The sequence below is a fragment of the Amphichorda felina genome (genome assembly GCF_050947745.1).
Source record: "Amphichorda felina strain 45539 chromosome Unknown scaffold_7, whole genome shotgun sequence".
In the NCBI taxonomy this organism is placed as follows: Eukaryota; Fungi; Ascomycota; class Sordariomycetes; order Hypocreales; family Bionectriaceae; genus Amphichorda; species Amphichorda felina.
The window spans coordinates 107,811-129,615 of NW_028145043.1; the positions used below are offsets into that span (position 1 = coordinate 107,811).

The 21,805-nt window shown below is 56.5% G+C and overlaps 7 protein-coding genes across 7 annotated transcripts; 3 read left to right on the forward strand and 4 right to left on the reverse strand.

Annotated features, from left to right (window-relative positions):
• Nucleotides 1–1,647: 1,647 nt before the first annotated feature.
• ACO1O0_006807 (general substrate transporter) lies at nt 1,648–3,406 on the forward strand (the record flags this gene model as incomplete). The annotated part of the gene is made up of 2 exons (XM_083196187.1): nt 1,648–2,142; nt 2,210–3,406. 2 exons carry the CDS (start codon nt 1,648–1,650, stop codon nt 3,404–3,406), a joined length of 1,692 nt encoding a protein of 563 aa, XP_083047395.1.
• A 631-nt stretch (nt 3,407–4,037) lies between these two features.
• Nucleotides 4,038–6,543, forward strand: ACO1O0_006808 (ferric reductase like transmembrane component-domain-containing protein; the record flags this gene model as incomplete). The annotated part of the gene is made up of 5 exons (XM_083196188.1): nt 4,038–4,493; nt 4,576–4,913; nt 4,977–5,206; nt 5,409–5,493; nt 5,553–6,543. 5 exons carry the CDS (start codon nt 4,038–4,040, stop codon nt 6,541–6,543), a joined length of 2,100 nt encoding a protein of 699 aa, XP_083047396.1.
• Nucleotides 6,544–6,724: 181 nt separating this feature from the next.
• ACO1O0_006809 (uncharacterized protein) lies at nt 6,725–7,559 on the reverse strand (the record flags this gene model as incomplete). The annotated part of the gene is made up of 2 exons (XM_083196189.1): nt 6,725–6,830; nt 6,886–7,559. The coding sequence occupies 2 exons, from the start codon at nt 7,557–7,559 to the stop codon at nt 6,725–6,727; spliced, it is 780 nt and encodes a 259-aa protein (XP_083047397.1).
• Nucleotides 7,560–8,267: 708 nt separating this feature from the next.
• On the reverse strand, nt 8,268–9,440 carry ACO1O0_006810 (NAD(P)-dependent alcohol dehydrogenase; the record flags this gene model as incomplete). The annotated part of the gene is made up of 2 exons (XM_083196190.1): nt 8,268–9,345; nt 9,436–9,440. 2 exons carry the CDS (start codon nt 9,438–9,440, stop codon nt 8,268–8,270), a joined length of 1,083 nt encoding a protein of 360 aa, XP_083047398.1.
• Nucleotides 9,441–10,034: 594 nt separating this feature from the next.
• Nucleotides 10,035–17,573, reverse strand: TOR1 (armadillo-type protein; the record flags this gene model as incomplete). Its single annotated transcript, XM_083196191.1, has 5 exons — nt 10,035–10,499; nt 10,553–15,040; nt 15,091–17,312; nt 17,376–17,443; nt 17,506–17,573. 5 exons carry the CDS (start codon nt 17,571–17,573, stop codon nt 10,035–10,037), a joined length of 7,311 nt encoding a protein of 2,436 aa, XP_083047399.1.
• Nucleotides 17,574–18,400: 827 nt separating this feature from the next.
• Nucleotides 18,401–19,231, forward strand: rtf2 (Rtf2 RING-finger-domain-containing protein; the record flags this gene model as incomplete). Its single annotated transcript, XM_083196192.1, has 1 exon — nt 18,401–19,231. The coding sequence occupies one exon, from the start codon at nt 18,401–18,403 to the stop codon at nt 19,229–19,231; it is 831 nt and encodes a 276-aa protein (XP_083047400.1).
• A 538-nt stretch (nt 19,232–19,769) lies between these two features.
• ACO1O0_006813 (Zn(II)2Cys6 transcription factor domain-containing protein) lies at nt 19,770–21,662 on the reverse strand (the record flags this gene model as incomplete). The annotated part of the gene is made up of 2 exons (XM_083196193.1): nt 19,770–21,474; nt 21,535–21,662. 2 exons carry the CDS (start codon nt 21,660–21,662, stop codon nt 19,770–19,772), a joined length of 1,833 nt encoding a protein of 610 aa, XP_083047401.1.
• Between the last annotated feature and the right edge of the window lie 143 nt (nt 21,663–21,805).

A 21,805-nucleotide genomic window follows, 5' to 3' on the forward strand; every position in this document is an offset into this window, starting at 1 on the left:
GCCCTATTGGCTCCCAGATGCCGGCGCCAACCATTTTGCCCAGTGGTGGCTGCCGGCAGCACGGCTGTCGATGGCGATGCAAGTGGGGCTGTCAATGTTTAAACCTAGTAGAGGAAAGAGCGTGTATCGAGCGAGCTGAGGCGCGAACAAGATAGGGAGGACTGGCAAAGAAGAAAAAAAAAGCTGCCCAGCTCAATTCTGCTTCTGTTCCAAGCTCTCGCGTGCCTTGGACCCCCATCGCCGGCGTCCGACACTCAAAACGGCCACCACGGCGCTTCTCGGCGCTTCTCACGTTCTCCTGGCGACTCCCCCCAGCGCCAAGCATCATCTGCATCCAGGCTAAACCCTCCCTGGCCTCGTCGACTGCCCCTCGACTTCTTCTCCAGGCTCCTCCTCCACCGTCCCTCCGCTCTCCAACCCACTACGGGGTCTCTTACCCCAAACCCCAGCGCCATCGGCCTTATTCTTTTTTTCTTCTCTTTGCAGTGAATTTTTTCCTGTGCTGTCGGCCCGCCTGGAATGGCCGACAGAGCCCAAGTGGCCAGGAAAGTGACCAGGAAACCGGATACGTGGTCCTCCACAGTTTCGCCGTGGCCGTGGCCGTCGTCGCCCCCAGATTACGTGCATCGTACGGTGTACCATCTCCCCATCTCCCCGAGTCCTGTCTCAAGCAGTACTAGCCGCGGCTGTGAGTCAATGGCTCAGGCGTACGGCTTGTTGACGACTCGCGGTGGTACCGGTGCCGTGTCACGGCATCGTGTGTTCTTCACCGACGATGTGGTACAGGGAGCGGCTGGCTGATGGGCCCTTGGATACTAGTACGCCCTACGAGTACCAGTATTACTGCAGACATCATAGCATCAGTCTATCGGCAGAGGTGGGATGGACAGATTGACAGATTGACAGATTGACAGCATGGAATCGGCACGTCCATCCGCCAGGCACCTTCTGTAACTCTGCACATGGTACGGAGTAACTCTGCAATAATATGGATGACTGGTCCAATCTAACACTGACGGCCCATTGCCTTTCTCGGCCAGCTGGGTCCGGTGCTACATTGCTCAAATCACACCCCAGCAGGGATTTCTGCAGCACAACAAGTCGCGGCTCTCTGTCTTGCGCTGCCCGGCGCCCCTATTGGGGCAACCGATTCTGGTGCAGGACCCAGGAGCGCGTGAGACAGGACGCTCGACGGATGGCACGGCCCAGCTGCATGCAACAATCTCGCCGAACAGTCGGCAGGCCCCTTGGCGCCTCGCAGGCTCACGCGAGTCGAGAACTGGATCCGGCTCGGCAAAGTCATGGAGGAATCAGCAAGGATGCACCATGGGCCAGTATGGGCCCCCCCCATGGGCCTGGGATGATGGGTCCCCCCATGGGTTTACGGGTCCTTCGTGGGTCCTCATGGCTGTCCCGTGGATGATGCCAAACGTCCCGCAACACGCAAGACCCTGCCCGTGGGAACTGTGTTGTTGTGTTGGGCTGTTGGCTCAGGTCGTATAATATAAACACCCTCCTCCGCCTCCCCCATCCATTCCCCCCGTCTTGTCTCACGCAACTGCTTCCCTCCGGCTTGTCCCCTCCCCCACACAATCTCTCTCGTCGAGACAACAGGGTCCAAGACAAGTTCAAGACAAACCCATCGCAATGGCGACCAACGAAAAGGACTCGGGCGTCGAGGAGCGCAAGACGTCCATCGTCCTCCAGGCTGCCGACGACGTTGGCCAGGTCGAGGCTCCCGTCACCTGGAAGGCCTACCTGCTCTGCGCCTTCGCCTCGTTCGGTGGCATCTTCTTCGGTTACGATTCCGGTTATATCAACGGTGTCAATGGCGCCAAGATCTTCGTCGAGGCCGTCGAGGGCATCGGCGCCGAGAAGCTATCCTACACCAACAGCTCCCTCATCGTCTCCATCCTGTCCGTCGGTACCTTCTTCGGTGCCCTGATTGCCGGTGATGTCGCCGACTGGATCGGCCGCAAGTGGACTGTCATCATTGGCTGCGGTCTCTACATGCTGGGTGTTGTCATCCAGATGGTCACCAGCCCCGATAATGCTCTCGGCCCCATTGTTGCTGGTCGTCTCATTGCCGGTCTCGGTGTCGGTTTCGAGTCTGCCATTGTCATTCTCTACATGTCTGAGATTGTGAGTATACTCTCCAATTACATCCTCCCCTTAATGATACACTGTGACTAATCTTGCGCCCCCCCAGTGCCCCCGCAAGGTCCGTGGTGCCCTCGTCGCCGGATACCAGTTCTGCATCACCATCGGCATCATGCTTGCGTCCTGCGTCGTCTACGCTACCCAGGGCCGCACCGACACTGGCTCGTACCGCATCCCCATCGCCGTCCAGTTCCCCTGGGCCCTGATCCTCGGTGGCGGTCTCTTCTTCCTCCCGGACTCCCCCCGCTACTATGTCAAGAAGGGCAACCTGATCGCTGCCAAGGACTCCCTGGCCCGCATCCGTGGCCAGCCCGGTGACTCTGTCTACGTCCAGAGCGAGCTGGCTGAGATTGTCGCCAACGAGGAGTACGAGCGTGCGCTGATCCCCTCGACCACCTGGGCTGGCAGCTGGGCCGCCTGCTTCAAGGGCAGCCTCTGGACCGCCAACTCGAACCTGCGCCGCACCATCCTGGGCACGTCGCTGCAGATGATGCAGCAGTGGACCGGTGTCAACTTCATCTTCTACTACTCGACCCCCTTCCTCCAGTCCACCGGCGCCATCGACGACAGCTTCCTCATCTCCATGGTCTTCACCCTCGTCAACGTCCTGTCCACGCCTCTGTCCTTCTGGACCGTCGAGCGCTTCGGCCGCCGCACCATCCTCATCATCGGTGCATTTGGTATGCTCATCTGCCAGTTCATTGTCGGCATCATCGGTGTCACCATCGGCTTCAACCACACTCACGTTGACCCCTCGGACCCGACCGGCGAGACCCACATTGCCAACAACATCCCCGCTGTCAACGCCCAGATCTCCTTCATCGCCATCTTCATCTTCTGGTTCGCCTCCACCTGGGGCCCCGGTGCCTGGATCGTCATTGGCGAGATCTTCCCCCTGCCCATCCGCTCGCGCGGTGTCGCCCTGTCGACGGCCTCCAACTGGCTGTGGAACACCATCATCGCCGTCATCACCCCCTACATGACCGACAAGGGCAACATGAAGTCGTCCGTCTTCTTCGTGTGGGGCGCGCTGTGCACCGCCGCCTTTGTCTACTCGTACTTCCTCGTGCCCGAGACCAAGGGCCTGACCCTCGAGCAGGTCGACAAGATGATGGAGGAGACCACACCGCGCACCTCGGCCAAGTGGAAGCCCACCACCACCTTCGCCTCGCAGGCCGGCACCAAGGACGGCTTCCTCGACACCGGCATCATCACCGATGCTGGGCATCACGGCTCGGCTGTCTAAGCGGGCGAGGAGAGAGGTGTGTGTGTGTGTCTTGACGAGATTTTGATTCGATGCGTGTACGGATATATATCTGCGAGTTGATTTGTGTGTTGATGGAGTCGTCCATGGACGACCGAGAATGACAATAGTCGAATAAGTTACAATAATACAAGGCTTCTTTATGTCAACCTGCTGCTTCCTGCGATAAATCATTCAAGGTGGATGCCCACATAGTGTACTCCGTAATCGTGCCCCATATGCTAGTTGGGGGGGATCTTACCGCTTCGTGCAGAATGCAACGGCAGCCATCAACCCAATGACATGAACCCGTCGCATCAATCCCTGGCCCCCTCACCCCTCACTGTCCCGTTCATCCCCGGCCCCCGAATCTTTGCCATTTACGGATATAATGTACATAGTACGATGAACCAGGGCGCGTGATGCCCACGAGGGGGACCCACTGCGGATCTTATCTGATCATCTGATAATTCCCGCACAAATCTTTGCTAGGCAGTTGTGGTCAATGCCCGCTGCTCAGTGCTCACACTGAACACAGGCTCGCATTGTGACCGACTGACACGGCCATTTCGATGCCGTCGACGACTCTCCTCCCCCGTTGCCGGACCCGTCTACTAACAACCTCCCAAACACCATGATGCGACGCCCGTGGGCGTGTCTCACGACCCTCCTGCTCCTCCTCGCGCACGGCCTACCTCTGGTCTGTTCGGCAGCCTCGGGAAATGGCGATGGATTCTGCTTCGATGCATGCCGGACCTCTTTTTCCACTGTCCAGTTTGTCGACGCAGACCCGACTGCTCACTTCCTGTCAGTCGAGTGCAAGAGCCTCCTCAATCTGCAGTCGCTGTACCTGTGCGCCGGCATCCACTGCAGCCAGGACGCTCGTGTCGATGGCCTGGGTGCCCTGAACCAGACCTGTCGCGAGGCCACCGGGCGGCCCATCCCGCCATACGATGTGGTTTCCAACTTCACGAGAGAGGACATTGAGAGCCTGCCAAGGTTCAATGCGACGGATCCGCCCCGTGAAGCTCCCGTCGGGGAGATTGTCCTGCCGACAGACGACCTGGTTGCGCTCTGGATCCGGACGCTGGTATGTACCACTCACCCCCGCGGTCCTGCACTCAGATCCATCCAAGCTGTGGAGGCATGGTGAGTTGACAGTGTCGAACTAGGGTGTCCAGGCATACGTGCGCAACTACCACTGGACCTACGGCTGGGCCATGGGCCTCTTCTGGGCCGTCGTCGTGGCCATTGGAACAGCGAACCGCGTCGTCAAGCACCTCGAGGTTCGAAGGAGGACGACTCCCCTCTCCAACGAGGAGTCTTCGTCCTGGCGGTGGATTAAGCGCAGCATCGGCACGCCTGCGTCGTTTGGGCGGCGCTGCGCGCAGGACTACGGGGGCTGGTGCACCGTGCCGCCCCTGGTCCAGTCTCTTACCATCCTGCTGTTTGTGCTGCTCAACGTGGCCTGCAGTATCCACGGGTACAGGGTATTCCCGGGGCATATGTAGTATGTTGTCCCCTGCCCGCTGTCAGTGTGTTAAAGCATCAGAGCTGACCCTGGCGGACACAGCTTCCCGGCCGTGGCGACCCAGTGGCTGCGGCACGTCTCGGACAGGACGGGCATCATGTCCTTTGCCAACTTCCCCATCATCTGGCTCTTTGGCATGCGCAACAATCTGGCGCTGTGGCTGACGGGGTGGGACTTTGGCACGTACAACAACTTCCACCGCTGGGTTGCGCGTGTGGCGACCGTCCAGGCCGTCATCCACTCTGTTGGATACACCATTCTTGTCTGCCGAGGTAGGTGCTAGTCTCTAAGTGTGAGGGGACTTGCGCTGACATTGTAGTTCTAGAGGGTGGATGGACGTCCTTTGTGTCTTGGTGGACCTTTTTGTTCTGGTGGGCAGGGGAGCTGGTGAGTATAATCGTCTAGTTGGAGACTCGATGGTGGCTAACTTGTTGAAGGCCACCATATTCATGTGCGCCATCCTGGTCTTTTCAGTCTACTGGCTACGGAGGCGGCAGTACGAGGCCTTCCTCATCATCCACATTGGACTATCCATCCTCGTGCTGCTCACCATGCTCGGGTAAGTGAAGGCAACGCCAGACGCCAGACACGATCGCCGGGCTAACGCATACCACAAAGTCACGTCTCCATCTTCAGCGGCGAATACAACGCCCTCGTATGGGTCCCCGCGCTCACATGGGCAGCCGACCGCGTCCTGCGCGCCACGCGCGTCGTGGCCTTCAACCGCAGGTTCTGGGACACGACCGCCCAGGCCACCTTCACCCCGGCGGCCAACATGGTGCGCCTGGAGATCCCCGTGTCGTCGAGCATGTACCGCGTGCGCCCGGGGACGTTCTTCTATCTCACCATGGTCAACGACTCGCGCTTCTGGGAGAGCCATCCGTTCACGGTGGCGTCGACGTCGAGCTGCTACGGTCAGGATGGCGGTACTGTGGCCAACGAAGCGGTGCCGTTGCTCGAGGGTGGCTATGACGCGCCTCGGGAAGTATTGCAGCGAGGAGATGCACTGTCAGAAAAGACCGAGTCCATGACCTTTCTCATCAGGCCGTACGACAGCTTCACGTCTCGTCTCAAGGACTTGGCGGAAGCCCAGTGGCCAAAGCCGGCGTCGATACGGATGGCGGTGGATGGGCCGTACGGCAACACACTGCCCCTTCATCTCTTCGACACCGTCGTCTTTGTGGTGGGCGGCAGTGGGATCGTCGTCCCTCTGTCATATGCAGCTCAGCTGACGGGGTCGTCGCCACGCCCTCACTGCGTGTGTATTCATTGGGCAGTGCGGCAGCCAGCTCTTGCTGCAGAGGTTATCCAGCGGGACCTGAAACAGGCCCTGGGGTGCATCAATGTCTCATTGGATGTCCACCTCACTGGGAGCGATGGGCATGAGCATGGTGTGGATGGCATTCATGGTGGGGTCAAGTGGCATTGGGGGAGGATAGACGCCGCTGCCGTGGTAAAGGAGGCAGTAGGAGACGCTGGGGACGGCAGTGTTGCTGTTGTTGCGTGTGGTCCAGCGAGGATGGCTGATGATGCCAGGAGAGCAACGGTCGAGGCCATGGGATCGAGCGACTGTCGGATAGACTATTTCGAGGAGAGCTTTCAGTGGTAGCATCAAGCAGGCATATAGACCATATAGAGGCCTCGGAAATGTTAGAAGACAATTTTCTTTTTTTGCTATTGGTACTAGACGTAGCATTTGAAATTTATTTCTCTCTGATGTATCCTACTTAGCCTCGCCGTGCCTGAATCCAACTCCCTAACCAGATATGCCGAGGGTTCTCACTTCCAAGCTACTCCTTCTTCTCAATCAGATCATTCGCATTTTCTGTAGAATCAACTGTCTCTTTCTCAGGCCGGCTGATGAAGCCCAAAGTCGTCAGGACAGAGGTCAAGCAGCTGGAAAACCGTTAGTCTGGTTCAGAAAACCCGTCACCAATTTACAGCAACTCACTTATTCTTGCCCTGCCCCCAGCGATCCAAGGCGAGCAGAAGAACGGAAAGCCCCATATATATCCCAATGCCGTTCGGATAGTCCCCCTCCCAGAGACCCAGAAAATGGCACCCGATGACGCCAACGTTGATTTTGCTGTGAAACGATTCGAAGCCGGTGATGTATTTCGGCACCGTGTAGATCAGGAAGCGTGCCCAGATGAAGTTGTTGAGGAGCTTGACGCTGGCCTTGTGCCAGAAGACCGAGCCGGTGCGGTATGCTATTGCAGAGGCGAGGATGCGCTGGATTGCCATGCATTGGAACGTGCAGCGGACGGACTGGAGATGGCCTCGGGGCCACCGATGGATAGTTGCTGCGAGCCACATGCCGGTCATGGCCTGCACGATGCTAAGGGCAAAGTTGAGGGTGGACAGCTGCGGTATATCCCCCGTGCGTGCCAGGGAGATGTAGTACAGCAGTAATTCCATGACGGAACTGACGGTGTGAAGGGTCAGGATGCTGTAGGGGATCTTCCGAGCTCGAGATGGCCCCGTCCTGGTGGCTGTGTTCCATATGGTGGATGTCCAGAACCCATACGCAAACACAATCCAAGCAATTTCTGCCCCGGTGTGGTGCTCATGATACAGGGTCACAGCGCTGTCCCAGCCGTTGATGGCGGGCGTGAGGGTTTCCATTGTCCCGTGCTAGTGATACTAGAGATCCGAGAGAAGTGGTGTAACAAGTTGAACTGGAACAGATTGTGAAATAGCACGGAAGCCAATAGACTCAGACTGGGGCCAAAGAAGGGACCAGAGAAGAGTATTTATTCTCTATTATAGCCCACATGGAGGGCTGGTGCCATACTCAGTGAGTACGCTCCCTCTGTCTCGACTCCTGGTGAATACGCTCTGAACCCAACGGTCGTGTTAGCTGCATGGGGGGGCAAGATTCGCTGTGGAACAGATAGACTTCGCCACAAGCCCTCCGACGCGCCGGTTGATGCATCCTGTGTAGGTAACTTTGGACCCAGCGTGAAAATTCAGTCCTGGTGAGGTAGTTGAGTTGTCAAGTCGATGATCTAGCGGCGGCTGACTGCATGTGCCTGCTTATATGTAATACATGTCTGGTGATGTCTCTATACGCACCAATGCCGACGATGGTACGGTATTGCTTGGCCGTCTTGTTGTCAAGAAATAAAGAGTCATATCATGCGATTCGTCCCTGTACAGTAATAGAAAATAAAAAGATTCAAAGGTTCACCAATAAATCCCACACCCTCCATCCCAAGACGCAGAATATAGTACGTACACCATACAATCTGCGCCTACAAATGAACATGATAATACACCCATCGTCATTTCTCATAACAACATACTGACGGTCCACCCAGAAGAAAAAAAAAATCACTGGTCCAGCACCTTAACCACCGTCTTGCCGCTGCAGGACCCCTTCTTGACGTACTGGATCGCCGTCTTAGCCTCGTCAAACTTAAATACCTTGTCGATCAGGACGCGCAGCCTCCCCTCGGCCACCCAGCGCGACAGCAGCTCCAGATCCTCCTGCTTGTCCTTGGTTAGGTACGTGACCAGCCTGCCGTTGACCCCGCCGAGCAATCGCGGCAGCAGGCGCGCCATGAGGAGGTTCTTGACGCTGGCGAAAGACATCTTGCCACCGACAAAGACATACGGGCAGCCATCGTCGAGGTAGCTATTGCTGGCCGAGAAGAGATCCGCGGGCGAGTTGCCCACATTGTCGACAATGAGGTGAAACTTGCGCCCATCCTTGGTGAGCTTGTCGATCACGTTGGTGGTCTTGTAATCGATGATCTCGTCGGCGCCGAGCTCCTTGACCAGATCGACCTTGGCAGTCGAGCATGTTACCGTGACATGGCAGCCGAGGATCTTGGCGATCTGGACGCTGAGCGTCCCGACGCCCCCGGAGCCCCCGTTGATGAAGACGCGATCTCCTCGTCCCTCCTGGACATACGGCGCGATGCTCTGGTAGGCCGTCAGCCCCGCGGTCGGGATGCCAGCAGCATCGACGAGGTCCTGGTTCGGTGCGAGAACCGCAGCATTGGCACGGTCCACAACGGCGTACTCGCTGAGAGCACCCGGTTTCCCCATGGGGTTCAGGCGCCCGACGATGCGATCGCCCACCTGGAGATCGGCGACGGCTTTCCCCTTGGCGATGACCTCGCCTGAGAGGTCCATGCCGACCGTCTTGGGGTATCCCAGGACGGCGCGCGCGACGAGCCCCATCTCCTGGATCTTGTAGTCGGCGGGATTGAGCCCGCAGGCAGCTACCCTGACCAGCAGCTGGGCGTCGCCGAGGTGCTGTGGCTCGGGCTTGGAGGCGCTGTCGATGAGGCCTATGGAGGAATCGATGGGCCCGGGTGCAGGGTACTGCCACGCTTTCATGGTGGCCGCCATGCTGTTTCTCTGGTCTCTGATCTCTGGTCTCTGGTTTCTGATGATCCAGCCTCTGCAAAGTACTGATGATGGTGTTTTGGGACAAAAATGATGGGTCGTCGTGGTGGGGGAAACATCAGGGAGGCATCAATTGCCGGATGACTTCATCATGAAAACAACTTCACTCACAGTGTTGGGTGGGCGGGGTCCAACCGCCCATCTGTTCAGCTGTCCCTCATCCAGCCGCCTGCCTGACCGCCCACATCGATCTAGACCGCCCAAGAGCTCACTCACTATCGTGTACTTGCAAGGTGGCTGATATTGATTAATGCACATGGCTTGCCTTGGCTGGAGTATGGCTGTGATGGACACTTTGGACACTTAGAGCTGACAGGCCAGCCCACCTTTGCCGTAACTTCACAATATTACAGTTCATTCTGGTCTGATGATTGCAATTGGACTATATGTTGTGACTGATACAATGACGACGAATTGAACTGCAACTGCCCATACTGTGATGGACCTGGGACAGCTTAGACTGTCGAAAACTGGTATACACTGCATTTATCGACTGGACCCTTGCCCTGAAAACCAAACGCCGCTGAAGCAATCGCCTACTTGCCAACCAACGCCTACTCCTAGCTCTGAGGAGGATATATAGCACATGTCAAACCATCAACTTCCTCTCCTCTATGAGGTCTTCAAATGCCATCCCAACGCCCCGCTCGCTCTCCTCTTGATGCTCCGAATCCCACACCTCGCTTACCAGAAGCTGCACCATCCGATGTAGTGCTGGCACAGGTTCTCCAGCTTCGTCGCCTCGACAATCAGCTTGTTGACCTGGTTGATGATGTCGAGTTCCTCGTTGGGCTTGAAGTCGCGACCCGTGAGCTTCTGCTGCACCCGGTCCAGAACCTCCACAGCCCGAGCATTCTGACTCTCCCCTTCCTGAACAACCGGCATTCCATTCACCATGTGGGTTCCGTCCGTCATGCCACTGGCAGTTGTGCTGTTGGTGCGCGCCCGTGCACGGCCGCTCGGCAGGTTGGGATCAACAGCACCGGCCAGCAGCTCTGAAGGCGCGACATCCCCCTCCAGTATCGACTGGCGCCTGGCTCGAGCCCCATTAGGACCGGCCAGGGCAGTCTCCCGTTCCGACCTAAAGTTGGGACCGGTGGGGGACGCCGCATTGGTTAGGCGCCATGTGAGAAGTGGATCATGAATGAACTGCAGACCTGTTAGTGGAGGGTTACTTCTAGACAATCGTATTCAGGACTTACCGCTTCCAAAACCGCCATGATACTCTCCTTGTTCTCTCTGAGAACTCGCATGACGTGCTCGCAGGTGATGCGGAAGCTTCCTTCAATGTTGCTGACCTCCATGGCGTACGTCAACATGCGCGTCAGGCGGAATGGCACACGCTCGGGATACTTCTCGCGCTTCATGGCAACCTCGAAGCAGTCGCCAAAGTCGATGTGGACAATGTTGCCAGTGATGCGGTCGAGCATGAGGTTCGACGGGTGGCGATCACCCAGGCCGAGAATGTATCCAACCATGGACATGACGCCCAGGGACCGAGTGTAGTTGGTTCGCCGCTCCAGCCATGCCTCGGATGACTTGGACTTGAGCCACAGTACGCGGTACAAATCTTGGCCAGTGGTATTGTCGAGGGCATAGCCAAACACCTCCACCTTCTGCATCAACGTGAGATTATCATAATCGGGCGCCATCTGCAGCATGATGCGGTGTTCGATATTGAGCAAAATCTTACGGCTCTCACGGTACTCCCGAATCAGCACATGGAGGGTGTCACTATGGGGCACCCATCCAAGCAGACCAGAGTTCTGGGACAGCGGAATGGCGGGGAAGCGCTGGATGTTGAGATGCCGCTTGAACGACTCAGAGTCGTTGGCCAGCAGAGTATTGCACAGACCAAAGAGCTGCATGACACGCTCATCTTGACGAATGTCCTCGTGTCCCTTCAGCAAGAATGCATAGCTGTTGCCATCGCTGCCATGGCAGGTGAATTTTCTCGGTCGCTGCTTGGAGTTGATGACGGTAAACGTCGTCTCGAACGAGGTGATGCTGACAATTGGGGCGCCGCTGCGGTATGTGCCAGGTACAGCAAGGCTGAGGTCCTTGGCGTTGAGGAGTTTGGGTGAGCAGTATGTGAGCTCCAGCGATGTCACTTGCGGAAGTTGCCTAGATATTCTGCGGAACACTTGATAATACAGATCCCAGGCTTGGTTCAGGTCGTTGACATCGCCACTCCTTTCGTATTGTTGGCACCATTCCTGGGCCTCCTTGAGGTCACGCCCGAAGGCTTGGGCGAAAGATATCTCTCGTAGAGTTTCCGGACCACGGTCCAGTAGCTCGTGAAGCGGCTCCAGAGTGGCAAACATGCCCTCAATGTTCTGGTCTCCAAAGTAGAGGCGAGACGCTTCCTCCAGGCCCTCATGCCAGAGCTCATGCCATAGCACAGCAACACGGATAAGCTCGTGGCTGACCAGCTCGGCCTGGGACACGAGTTGGGAGCTGTGCTGGCGCATGCTATCCATGATTTGAGCGGCAGATCGAGACCGACGGGTATTCTTCCACGATTTCATCGCCACAGTGAGGGGGTACACAAGGGCTTGAGGGTGTGCCCGGCCAACATCGGCAAGAAGGCTGTGCACGGACTGCTGAACCCGCCTGTTGGGCTGGTTGATCCGAGCAATGAGCTGAGGAATGACCTCCAACCAAGTATCAATGGTGACGTTGGTGAAGCCGTCGGTCACGGCAGTGTTGACTTCAGGGCTACCGCCGTGGGCGAACCAGAGGGTCAACAGCCGGAGGGTGTCTTGCAGTGAGCTGCCGGCCGACAAAGCGATGGATTTGAAGAAACCCTTGACAGCTGGCACAACATGGTCAATGATAAATGCCTGGTCCGCCCTTGACATGTGGCCCTCGTTCTTAGCCGATAGTCGCTGCACGATCTCAAAGTTGGCCAAGGCCCACGCGTGCCACGCCTTGTACCATCGAGGGTTGTATTTGGTGGCCTGTGAGTAGGAGTCCAGAACGTCCTCTAGGTGCGTATCCTGCCAGTTATCCTTGTTGAGGGTGACCAGCCACTCTCCCTGTCGCAAGTAACATTTAGCAAGGAGTACGGTCTGATCGTACAAGGCCTTCTGAGTCTGCGGGCTCATGATTGAGGGATCCACAAAGTCATGGAAGGTGTAGTCTTGAGGAATGGCCAACTCGTTTCCAGTTTGTGTGGTGAGATGGGCCCTGGCAACTTCCAGGCGGTTGGCCGAGTCGTTGGTGAACTTGCGCAGGCAGTAGAGAGTCTTCTCTGCCGTCCCAGACGTACGGTGGCCTGGCTGCTGGCCAATCTCCCACTCATACTTTAGCACGGCATAAATGACTTGGGCGGGTGTGTTTCGGGATTGAGACGCATCTTGCGGATCATCCCAGTACGGGATGATGGATTCCAAGTTTCTGTCGGTCCCAATGAGCTGCTTGAGCGACTTCTCTGCAAGCCCGACCCTTCCAGATTTGCGGCACAGGTTTGCAAACTTGATCCACATGTGCATGTTTTCCCTTGGTGAGATGACCAGAGCACGCAGTCGAAGCATGCGATGCCAAACCTCGACATTTCGTTGGCAGCCCCGAAGTCGTGTCTCCCAAGTCTTCCGCATGACGGCCTGCTTCTTCTCGTCGCACTGTTTGTAGACGATGAGCTCCTCGAGTTCCGCGAGCATTTGAACACGGACCACGACCTCGTATGCTCTGTTGTAGGATTCGCTGACAAGTGCACTAAGCTCAGTGTCGAGGCCTTCGCGAGCCTGCTGAATACAGGAGATGGCTTCGCGGAACTGATTGCGGTGCACAGAAAGGATGGCTCCGAAAAAGGCACGGTCGGGAGAGTGTCTCTTCAGGGACGAGAGATAGCTGTCCATAGAGTCCCACTTGCCTAAGCCCCAGGCGGCAGCCGTTGCAAGAGGCGCAATCTTCCGCTGAACCTCGGGGGCCGAGTTGGCCCAGGTCGTGCTGGTCAAGTCTGCAAGAGCATCCCATTCTCCGAGCGCGTGTAAGCAGCGCATCTTGCCCATGACAATCTCGAGCGGAGTCGCCTGATCCTCAGGAATCTCTGCCTCACGTTTGTTGTAGAAGGCCAAAGCCTCTTCCCAGCGCTCTAGCTTTTCAAACCAGGTTTCTCGAAGCTGGATGCCATCTTTATATAGCTGAGCTTTGCGCAGGATGCCGATGGCGGCGTCCGACTGCTGCAGCTGATTGTTAATGACAATCAGGGCCTCGACAGCACCACTGCTCTGATCCTGAAGGAATTCAAGCTCCTTGTAGTGCAGAGCCTTGGCGTACGCGTGGCATCGCGCAGCCTCCCGACCAAGAACGCGGATATCAATGGGCAAGGCCTTATCGTCGTGCTCCATGAATTCTGCTAGGTTCAGCAACAGCCCCAGCAGATCAGGAGGGACATTCTCCGACTTGATAGCGCTCTCGATGTTCTGGATTAGTTCTTCCTGGAACTGTTCATAAAGTTCGCTCCAGCAAGACACAAACGCCGAATTGAAAAGGTCGCGAGCGAGGGGAAGATAAACACTGGCTAGGCTTGCGCAGGCTCGGAGGGCATGGTTGGGCGACTCGCTTAGCAATGTTATGCTGAACCGTCTTAGCCATTCTTGCCAGTCCTCCTTTGTGGACTTGCCTCGCGTGTCCCAAGCTGCCTTGAGATGAATTGCATTCATTTCGAGCTTCTTCCCTTGCAGGTCGGCGAGTGCGGGTTCATCAACAACATCTGAAAATCGTTGTTCCGAGCTGAGGTCCTGCGGAAGAACCTCTCCCTTCTTCAGCTTACTGACAAGGAGGTCATAATTTTGGTGCGGAATCTGCGTTTGGCTGAGAACCTTGTTCACAGTCCCCATGAAGTGAAGATAATCCTTGCCCAGCTGATGAATGAGGGCACAGAGGGTATCCAAGGCTGCAGCGCCCAGATACGGGTCACCCGAATCCAGCACTCGGGTCAGCGGGTGTATGATCTTGGCGGCATAGTCATTGAGGTTGACCTGCCGGGAAATCTTTCCAATCGTATCAATGGCCGACTTCCGAATGAACGTTGGCTGCCCCTGCTTCTCGAAGGTCCTGACAATAACAGGGATAATGAGATGCATGTACTCTTCAGCGCTCGCACCAAAGACCAGGAAAGCATGAAGAACTCTCTCCGAGGGGGTGCGCTTTGGCGAAATGTCCTTCTCGAGTACCCCAAGCATGAGTGGCAGTAAGCCGGCAAGGTAGATCTTGAACTCGCCTTCCAACGATCGAGAAATGGCCTCGATGAGCAGAAGAATGGTCGTCTGCATCGAGGCAGATGTGTTCCAGTACTCGTGGATAACCTCAACAATTTCCTTCAGGTAGGTCCTGATGTGCTGGCGGACAATTCCCACCAACGTTGCCAGTTGGTTGAAGTAGGACTCAAGCCGGGTTGAAGACGATGATCGTATCACTCCCAGGAAAGCGGGAACAATCCTATCCAGGAATGACACACACTCCAGACCGAGCGTCCGGAAGATACTCATAATCGCTTCGACGACGGAGGCGTGATGCTGCACCAGAGATTGATCCTTGAGGATCTGAAGGAGGGCGTTGATGGCGACGGTGGGATAGTACTCTTTGTTGGAGGGGGTAAGTCCCGTCATCATCAACGATATATCCGTTATTGGGCTGGACTCCGCTCGCCGCTGGTTCTCGGGAGAACGTTCTTCGACTTGCTTCTAGGAGTTAGCAACCGCATCACCAGCTATTTAGGGCATGAATGGCTTACCTGATGCTTATAGGGGTCCAGTGCACCGAGGATGCCCATCAATTTTATCGTGGCTTGCCTCAGTGGGACCACATGACCCTCCGTGCGGACAATGTTCTGGAGAAGCTCCAACAGTTGCGGGTACTCCAGATACGGCTCAATGACATAGCCAGAGTTGCTTGCAAGCTGGCCGAGAGCGTGGAGGGCAGCCTCGCGCTTGGGGTTCGAGCTCTGATCTTGAAGAGCATCGATGATGATGGGCATAAGACGATCCTTGTACTGAAGCATGTCCTCCCCACCAACGGTTGCTAGCTCGCCAATCGCCTTGAGGATGGTCGCAGCGACAGTCGGGTTGGGATCGCTAGCCTTCGGCAGGAGCACTGAGATCATGGGATCGACGTAGGGCTTAATAAGCCCTTGTGTGTTCTGAACCAGCAGACTCAGCAACTTCGCGCTCTCTTCCTTGTTTCGTGCGACGTCGGAAAACTCCAGCTCGGTAAGCATCTGGATGAGAGTCTTTCGAAGCGAGGGGATGACATAGGCAGGGTTGAAGCGGGCAAGGCGTCCAATGATGGAGATGGCGACCTCACGGATCGAGAAGACCTCATCGTTGAGAGCGAAGAAGAGCACACGAATGTTCTCAGCCTTGGCAAGGTGCCGATCGAAGCGTTCGTCCAGGGCTGCGAGCACGGTCCGCCGGATACTGGGCTCTGGGTCCGACACGCCGACTGTCAGTAGCCTCTCAATCACGTCGCCTACGACCTGGAGGGCATGGTAACTAGTCTGATTGACAATGGGGTCGCGGACGTAGAGCTGGCAACAGGTAAGAGCCGCTGCTTCCCTGATTTCGGGATCTTCATCCTCGACGTACTTGATAGCAACATCACGCACGAATTCGTTCAGTACATGGCCGCTAAAGTCGAAGCTTCCGAGTGTGTTTAGTGCCAACTTGATCTCTGCCTTTCGGTGCTCGTATGCTTGGGGATCTTTGGGGTCCTTGGTGATAACGGGTACCGAGTTCAGCGTGTTGGGCTGGGGCGCACCAAGGGGTTTGAAACGCTCGCCACAGAGTACCTTGCTGAGCATATTCAGCAGTCTCTCTTGGATTGTGGGCTTCACAGGTGGAATGTAGAATGCCATGTCGACCAGTGCTTGGGTCAACTTGGGCGTTAGATCGCATTCAAAGATGGGATCGAGCAGCGCCTCCATATACTTGCTCAGCGTCTGGCCAACAGCTACAGCTAGGCGACTGATGCAGTCGAAGACCGGATCGACAGAGCCTCTCTTGCGAGACTGGGTACTCAGCCCCTCCCGCACATAAATGAGGACACCGTCGAGATATGGCGCGATGGCGCTCTTGACCGAATTGGCGATGTTGCCAATGGCGAGGAAAGCATCATTGCGTTCCTTGTCCTTCTTCAACATACCGGACAGATATACCATGAACTTGTGCAGCCATGTGTGAGCGAACTCTGTCGGCGCATAGCTGGCCAGGTCCGGGATCAGAATGACCACAGTTCTCCGAATGGTAGGGTCGCGGTGGTCCTTGTGCTTAAAGACGATGTCGCAAGTTTGCTGGTAGTGATCCTGCATAAACATGCCGCCCTGCTCAAGAAGCTCTTTCAACACGAGCAACGATCCGTGGATAGACTCGACAGTACCAAGCCTAAGGCCCTGTCTTGCCTCGTTGTAGATCTTGTTCATCCAAAGCTGCTTCATCTCCTGGTCTCGCTCACGGATGATCTTGAAAGCGGCGCTAACAGTTTCGGCCGAGGTCACCCGAATAAGCTGTCGAGGATCGCGAAGTCCAACCCAAATCCAGTCGAAAATGGTGGGAATGTACTGGTACATGAGAGTCGGGGCATTCCGTGATAGCTCGCGCAAGACGAGGACTGCGCTGTACCGGCGTTCCTCGATTCGGTCGTTCTGGAGCCACTCGAGGGCAGTGTTAACTTCGGACTCGACGAGTTCTGAGATCATGGAGCCGCCAGGGCGACAAAGTTTTCCTAGGGCGATTGCTGCTGGCTGCATGGGATTGATATCCTTGCCTCGCATAATCGTCTTGAGGTTCTGGGTGAATCGGGTGTATTTTGCAGCGATATCGACGCCTTCGAAATCAACCAGGGCATCGAGGGCATATATGCCGCCGAGACGTTCGAAAGAGTCGCCTCCATGTGTTATAAGCTGCGTGATCTTGTTGTTCACCGTGTTGTAAAAGACAAGGAACTGCTCGGGGCTCAGATCTAGAGTAAAAGTCAGCTGGTGGGGGGATCTCTTGGGAAGAGGCGCGGGGGAGATGCTCTTACCTCTATGGCAGACCGCCACTAGCTCCCGGAGTTGGAGCGCAGATCGATTGCGCACATCGTCACCAGCTCTAGTAGTTTATCAGCACCCAAAGCCACGGTCCCTCGACGATGGAGGAGGGCAGGGAAGTACCTGGAGCGCAGACCACGCGTTATGACGTCCAATCGCTCCAGAGCGATCTGCTGCTGTGGGTGCGCCATCCTCCCCCGCTAGCGCTTCTAATCCATGAATCAAGGCCGCATATGACAATATAGATGTCGGACACCGGTCGTGGTGGTGAGGTTCGAGACGAATGTTTGCTGTGTTGGGTCGCTCAGGAGCTTGGGAATGCGCGAGCTTCGAAAGTTGAATGGGGAGGTGGAAAAGGTGAAAACAAGGGTTGACTGAAGAAAGAGACGGGTGCTGGAGCAAAGTGTCTCAACGTCTAGGGACCTGCCGCCGGGTGGGAGAGCTGAGAGTAGATATAGGCAAGGTCAGCCCGTCATGACGGCGAACTGAATGGAGGGTGGTGGTTGTGTTGACGGATCGAGGTGGGTGACCGTGGTTGACGAGATCCTAATCTGGCTACAGCCAATCAAAAGCAAGCGGGGCGGCTCCCTGTCTATTTGAAGTGGGACTGCCGGCCGAAACAAAAAAGGAACATGCGCTATCCAGGTGACCGATTCCTCACTCAAAAACGACGCCTCCATCCGAGTGGGCTGTAGGATAGAAATTTTATTAAGTAGATAAGATTCGGCCATACTAGCGATCTAAACTTCTACCATTTTGATCCAGCTCTTTATTGCTGTTGGAAGCGGCAGCCTGTACTGAGACCTCGAGCCACACTGTGTCACCCAGTTGGGGATCCACGCGCCTCAGCTTTTAGGAATCTCTCCCGTCCTGCGCCTGTCTTGCCACCATCAACCTTCGCATCTCACATGCACATGATCAACTGCTTCCTCTCAGAGCACCCCAAGGTCCTGTCGCAATCACCCTCCTCCTCGGCATTGCTTTTGGTCTTCCATCCCCTGGCCCCTAATTCCTAACCATGGGTAACGACGGAGGGTCCATTCCTAAACGGCGCGAGCTCGTCAAGGATGCCGCCCGCGCACCGACCATCTCCGAACTCAAAGCCACGGCTCTCGAGTCGCTCAGCCATGCCTGGTCTCACTGCGCCCTCAACGGCGAGCCCATCGATCTCGCCTCCGTCGTCTCCGACTGGCGCGGTCGCCTATACAACTACGAATCCATCCTCAAGGGCCTCATGCCCTCCGACGAGCCCGCCGACATCACGCCCGCCACCATGGGCATTCGATCCCTCCGCGATGTCGCCAAGCTCAAGTTCTCCAAGGCTGGTGACAAGTGGGCTTGCCCCATCTCGATGAAGGAGATGGGACCTTCGACCAAGGCCGTCTACCTTGTCCCATGCGGGCACGTCTTTGCCGAGGTTGCCATCAAGGAGATCCAGGAGAAGACGTGTCCCGAATGTGGAGAAGCCTTCAGCAAGGAGAATATCGTTCCCATTCTCCCCACGACAGAAAAGGAGATTGAGCGTTTGCAGAAGAGGATGGACGACCTGCGCACGGCCGGCCTGACACACACCCTGAAGAAGGACAAGTCGGAGAAGAAGAAGAAGCGCAAGGCTGATGATGCGCGGGAGGAGAACGGCGAGGGTGAAAAGTCAAAGCGAAAAACTAGCGGCGATACCAACGGGGTTGACGGTTCAAAGAAGAACGGCGACTCTAGAATCAGCGGCATCAACAATCCACTGGCGGCGTCCCTCACTGCCAAAGTTCTTGCGGAACAAGATGAGATGAACAAGCGGCGGAAGCTAGCCTCAGCATCAGCTCCCAGGCGAAGTGAGGTCGCAAAGACCTGAGGGATAAGACAAGTAATAGGAGAAGACCCTATTCTACAAGCGAGAAGACGAGCACCAGACGTCCTGGGTGTCTAGACCGACCCAAACGACCGCTCACGAACAGCGCGACTCCCATTGCGAGAGGCCCGGCGTGATCTACGCCCCTTCTATCCCAAGGCAACCAGGGCCAATGCAGTTTCTGTCAGACAAATTCGACCCGCAGACGGGTCCGCCATTGAACCAGCCGTTCAAGGTCAGTCTCGGAAGATTATCTAGTCAAATCTGATACAGAGGCACGTCATGCTGGTAAACTCGGCCCCACGGCCTCCACCAGCACGGCCGCCGAAACAGGTGCATGGGAGGTTCAGATAGAGCACAAACATTCCAGCATCAACATGTCTCAGAATTTCAGGAATTCTATGTAGATGGTCCTGGAGTCGATCTACTAAAATGCAGTCATGTTCAAACAATCCTCGCTTATTTCTATATAAATCTAAATGCTAGACCTCATCATTCTCCACACCTCCCATCATAAATCAACATATCCTCTCTCAACACCTCAAATCTGGAGAAACAGCTTCCTGGTGTGCCACTCTAGCTGTCCCGGTAGAGGCTCCTCAAAGGTCGTCACCCACACTCCTCCAGACTTGAACGGCCCGATCAGAGCGTTCTTGATACGTCGAGACTCAGACACGCCGTACGGTGCCACCAAACTTCCACTCTCGATAATGGGCATGGCCACTGCCGTCTCTGTGTCCTGTGACATGGGCGAGAAACCTGGAGGCGACTCATGACGCCGTTGATCGAGCGATGTCTCTAGGGCTAAGTCTCCCGAGAGCTCATCGGGGCCCAGCCTAACGACCGGTCTGTCCAAGGTCGGTTGCCGAGTCGTGGGCACTCTCATCTCGTCCTCAGAGTGCCAGTACCCGGTCGCCCCCGCGTAGAGATCGCTCAGGCCATCATGATGCAGCGCCGCGCCTATCCCCTCCTCCATCTCAATCAGCCGAGACGCGACAACGACCAATTCCCGCGGCCGCCACAGGTTCTCCCGCCTCCTCATGACCTCGTCCCTCCGGAGCAAGTTCAGTGCCGCGCGCCGTAGGAAGGGCTGCCGGCACTTGGACGCGACCCAGTAGAGCGGCGCACCCACCTCAGTCTCAAAGGTGAACGCCGCGTCTTCCCTGGACAGAGAGCGCGACTCGGCAATGACGGATGCAGCGTGCGACACCAGAGCGGAAAATCCGGCTTCGTGGGCGTCGTAAGCTGTCTCAAGGGGGGACAGCGAGGTCGAGATCCATATGATGACGCAGTGGTAGTAGACGTAGAGGAGGTGCTCAGTGGCCCTGGAGGAGGGAGTCTCGGCAGGCGTGGTCGCCTTGAGGACAGAGAATGCTGTATGCCACTGTGCCATCTTTGCGAGCATATCCTGCTGCGCCGACTCCATCATGTACAGCTTCCACGGCTCGGTGTTGGGATCATATACCGCCGGCCTCCAGTCAACGACAGAGGCCCGAAGACCCCGGTCTACTAAGTGGTACAAGGTATCCCTCGCCTCCCTCCACGACCCGAATGTCGCCGGAAGCTCGCCTCCTCCTGGTGTAAGATGGTCTGGAATAGACTCTGGCCTCGTCCCAAAGAGAAATGTGGCAAGGCTAAGGCGAGCGTAGATTGGCACCAAGACGTTGCGCGCCACGTCCATGGCGGGTGAGGGGATTGACTGTTGGTCCATCCTGGACAAGATGAGTCGACCCTGGCAGATATGTATCTGTGCTGCCTCCTCGTACTGCAGGAGGAACTCGATGCAGACAAAGAGCACACAGACAAGCAGGGGAATCATGGGCACGTCGGCTGCGTTTGATCTCATGTCCCAGTTGCGTACGGCAGTAATAGCCCTGCCATACTCTTGAAAGGCAAAGTCGGTGCCGGTCCTGGCCCCATCTCTGGCCTGCGACACCCTCTCGTGCAGACTACTCAGAGCGAGAACGGCATGGCGCACAGCAGGTTCAGTTGCTGTCAGTTTCACCACCAGACCGCCCCAGAACTCGTCAGCTGTGGCGGAGAAGCCACCCAAGACCGACACCGACCGACTCCGGTAATAATCAAATGCGCGGAGCTCATCGGCCGTCTCCAGCCCCGACGCCAGGCTCGGGGACTTGAGGCGCGAAGCTCTTGGCTTGGGGATCGGGTAGCCGTCGCATTTACGGCCAGTCTTGACGCAGCGTAGACATGATGGCTTGGCCTCGTCACACTTGACCTTGCGAATCCTGTGCCAAAGAGGTCAGTATGGCCGCATGACGCCCCAAAAGTTGCCCGTGTTGACTTACTTGCAGGTGATGCATCCTGTTCGCACTTTTTTGTTGCCCTTGCGGCCCGACGGCTGGGGAGAAGATGAAGCTGACCGGGAAGCCTCAGGGGTTGAGCTCAGGTACAAGGTATCGGAGTTATTGGGCATGGTGGAGGATGGGGCCCGGGAACCAGAAAGTCGCAGTTGAAGCATCGTGACGCCGAATCCGAGAGCCCGACAGTGGCTTTTATTGGGACTGGGTCGGTGTATGGGCAGGTCCTGGCTTCTCAAGCTGCCATGACGCTAGAATT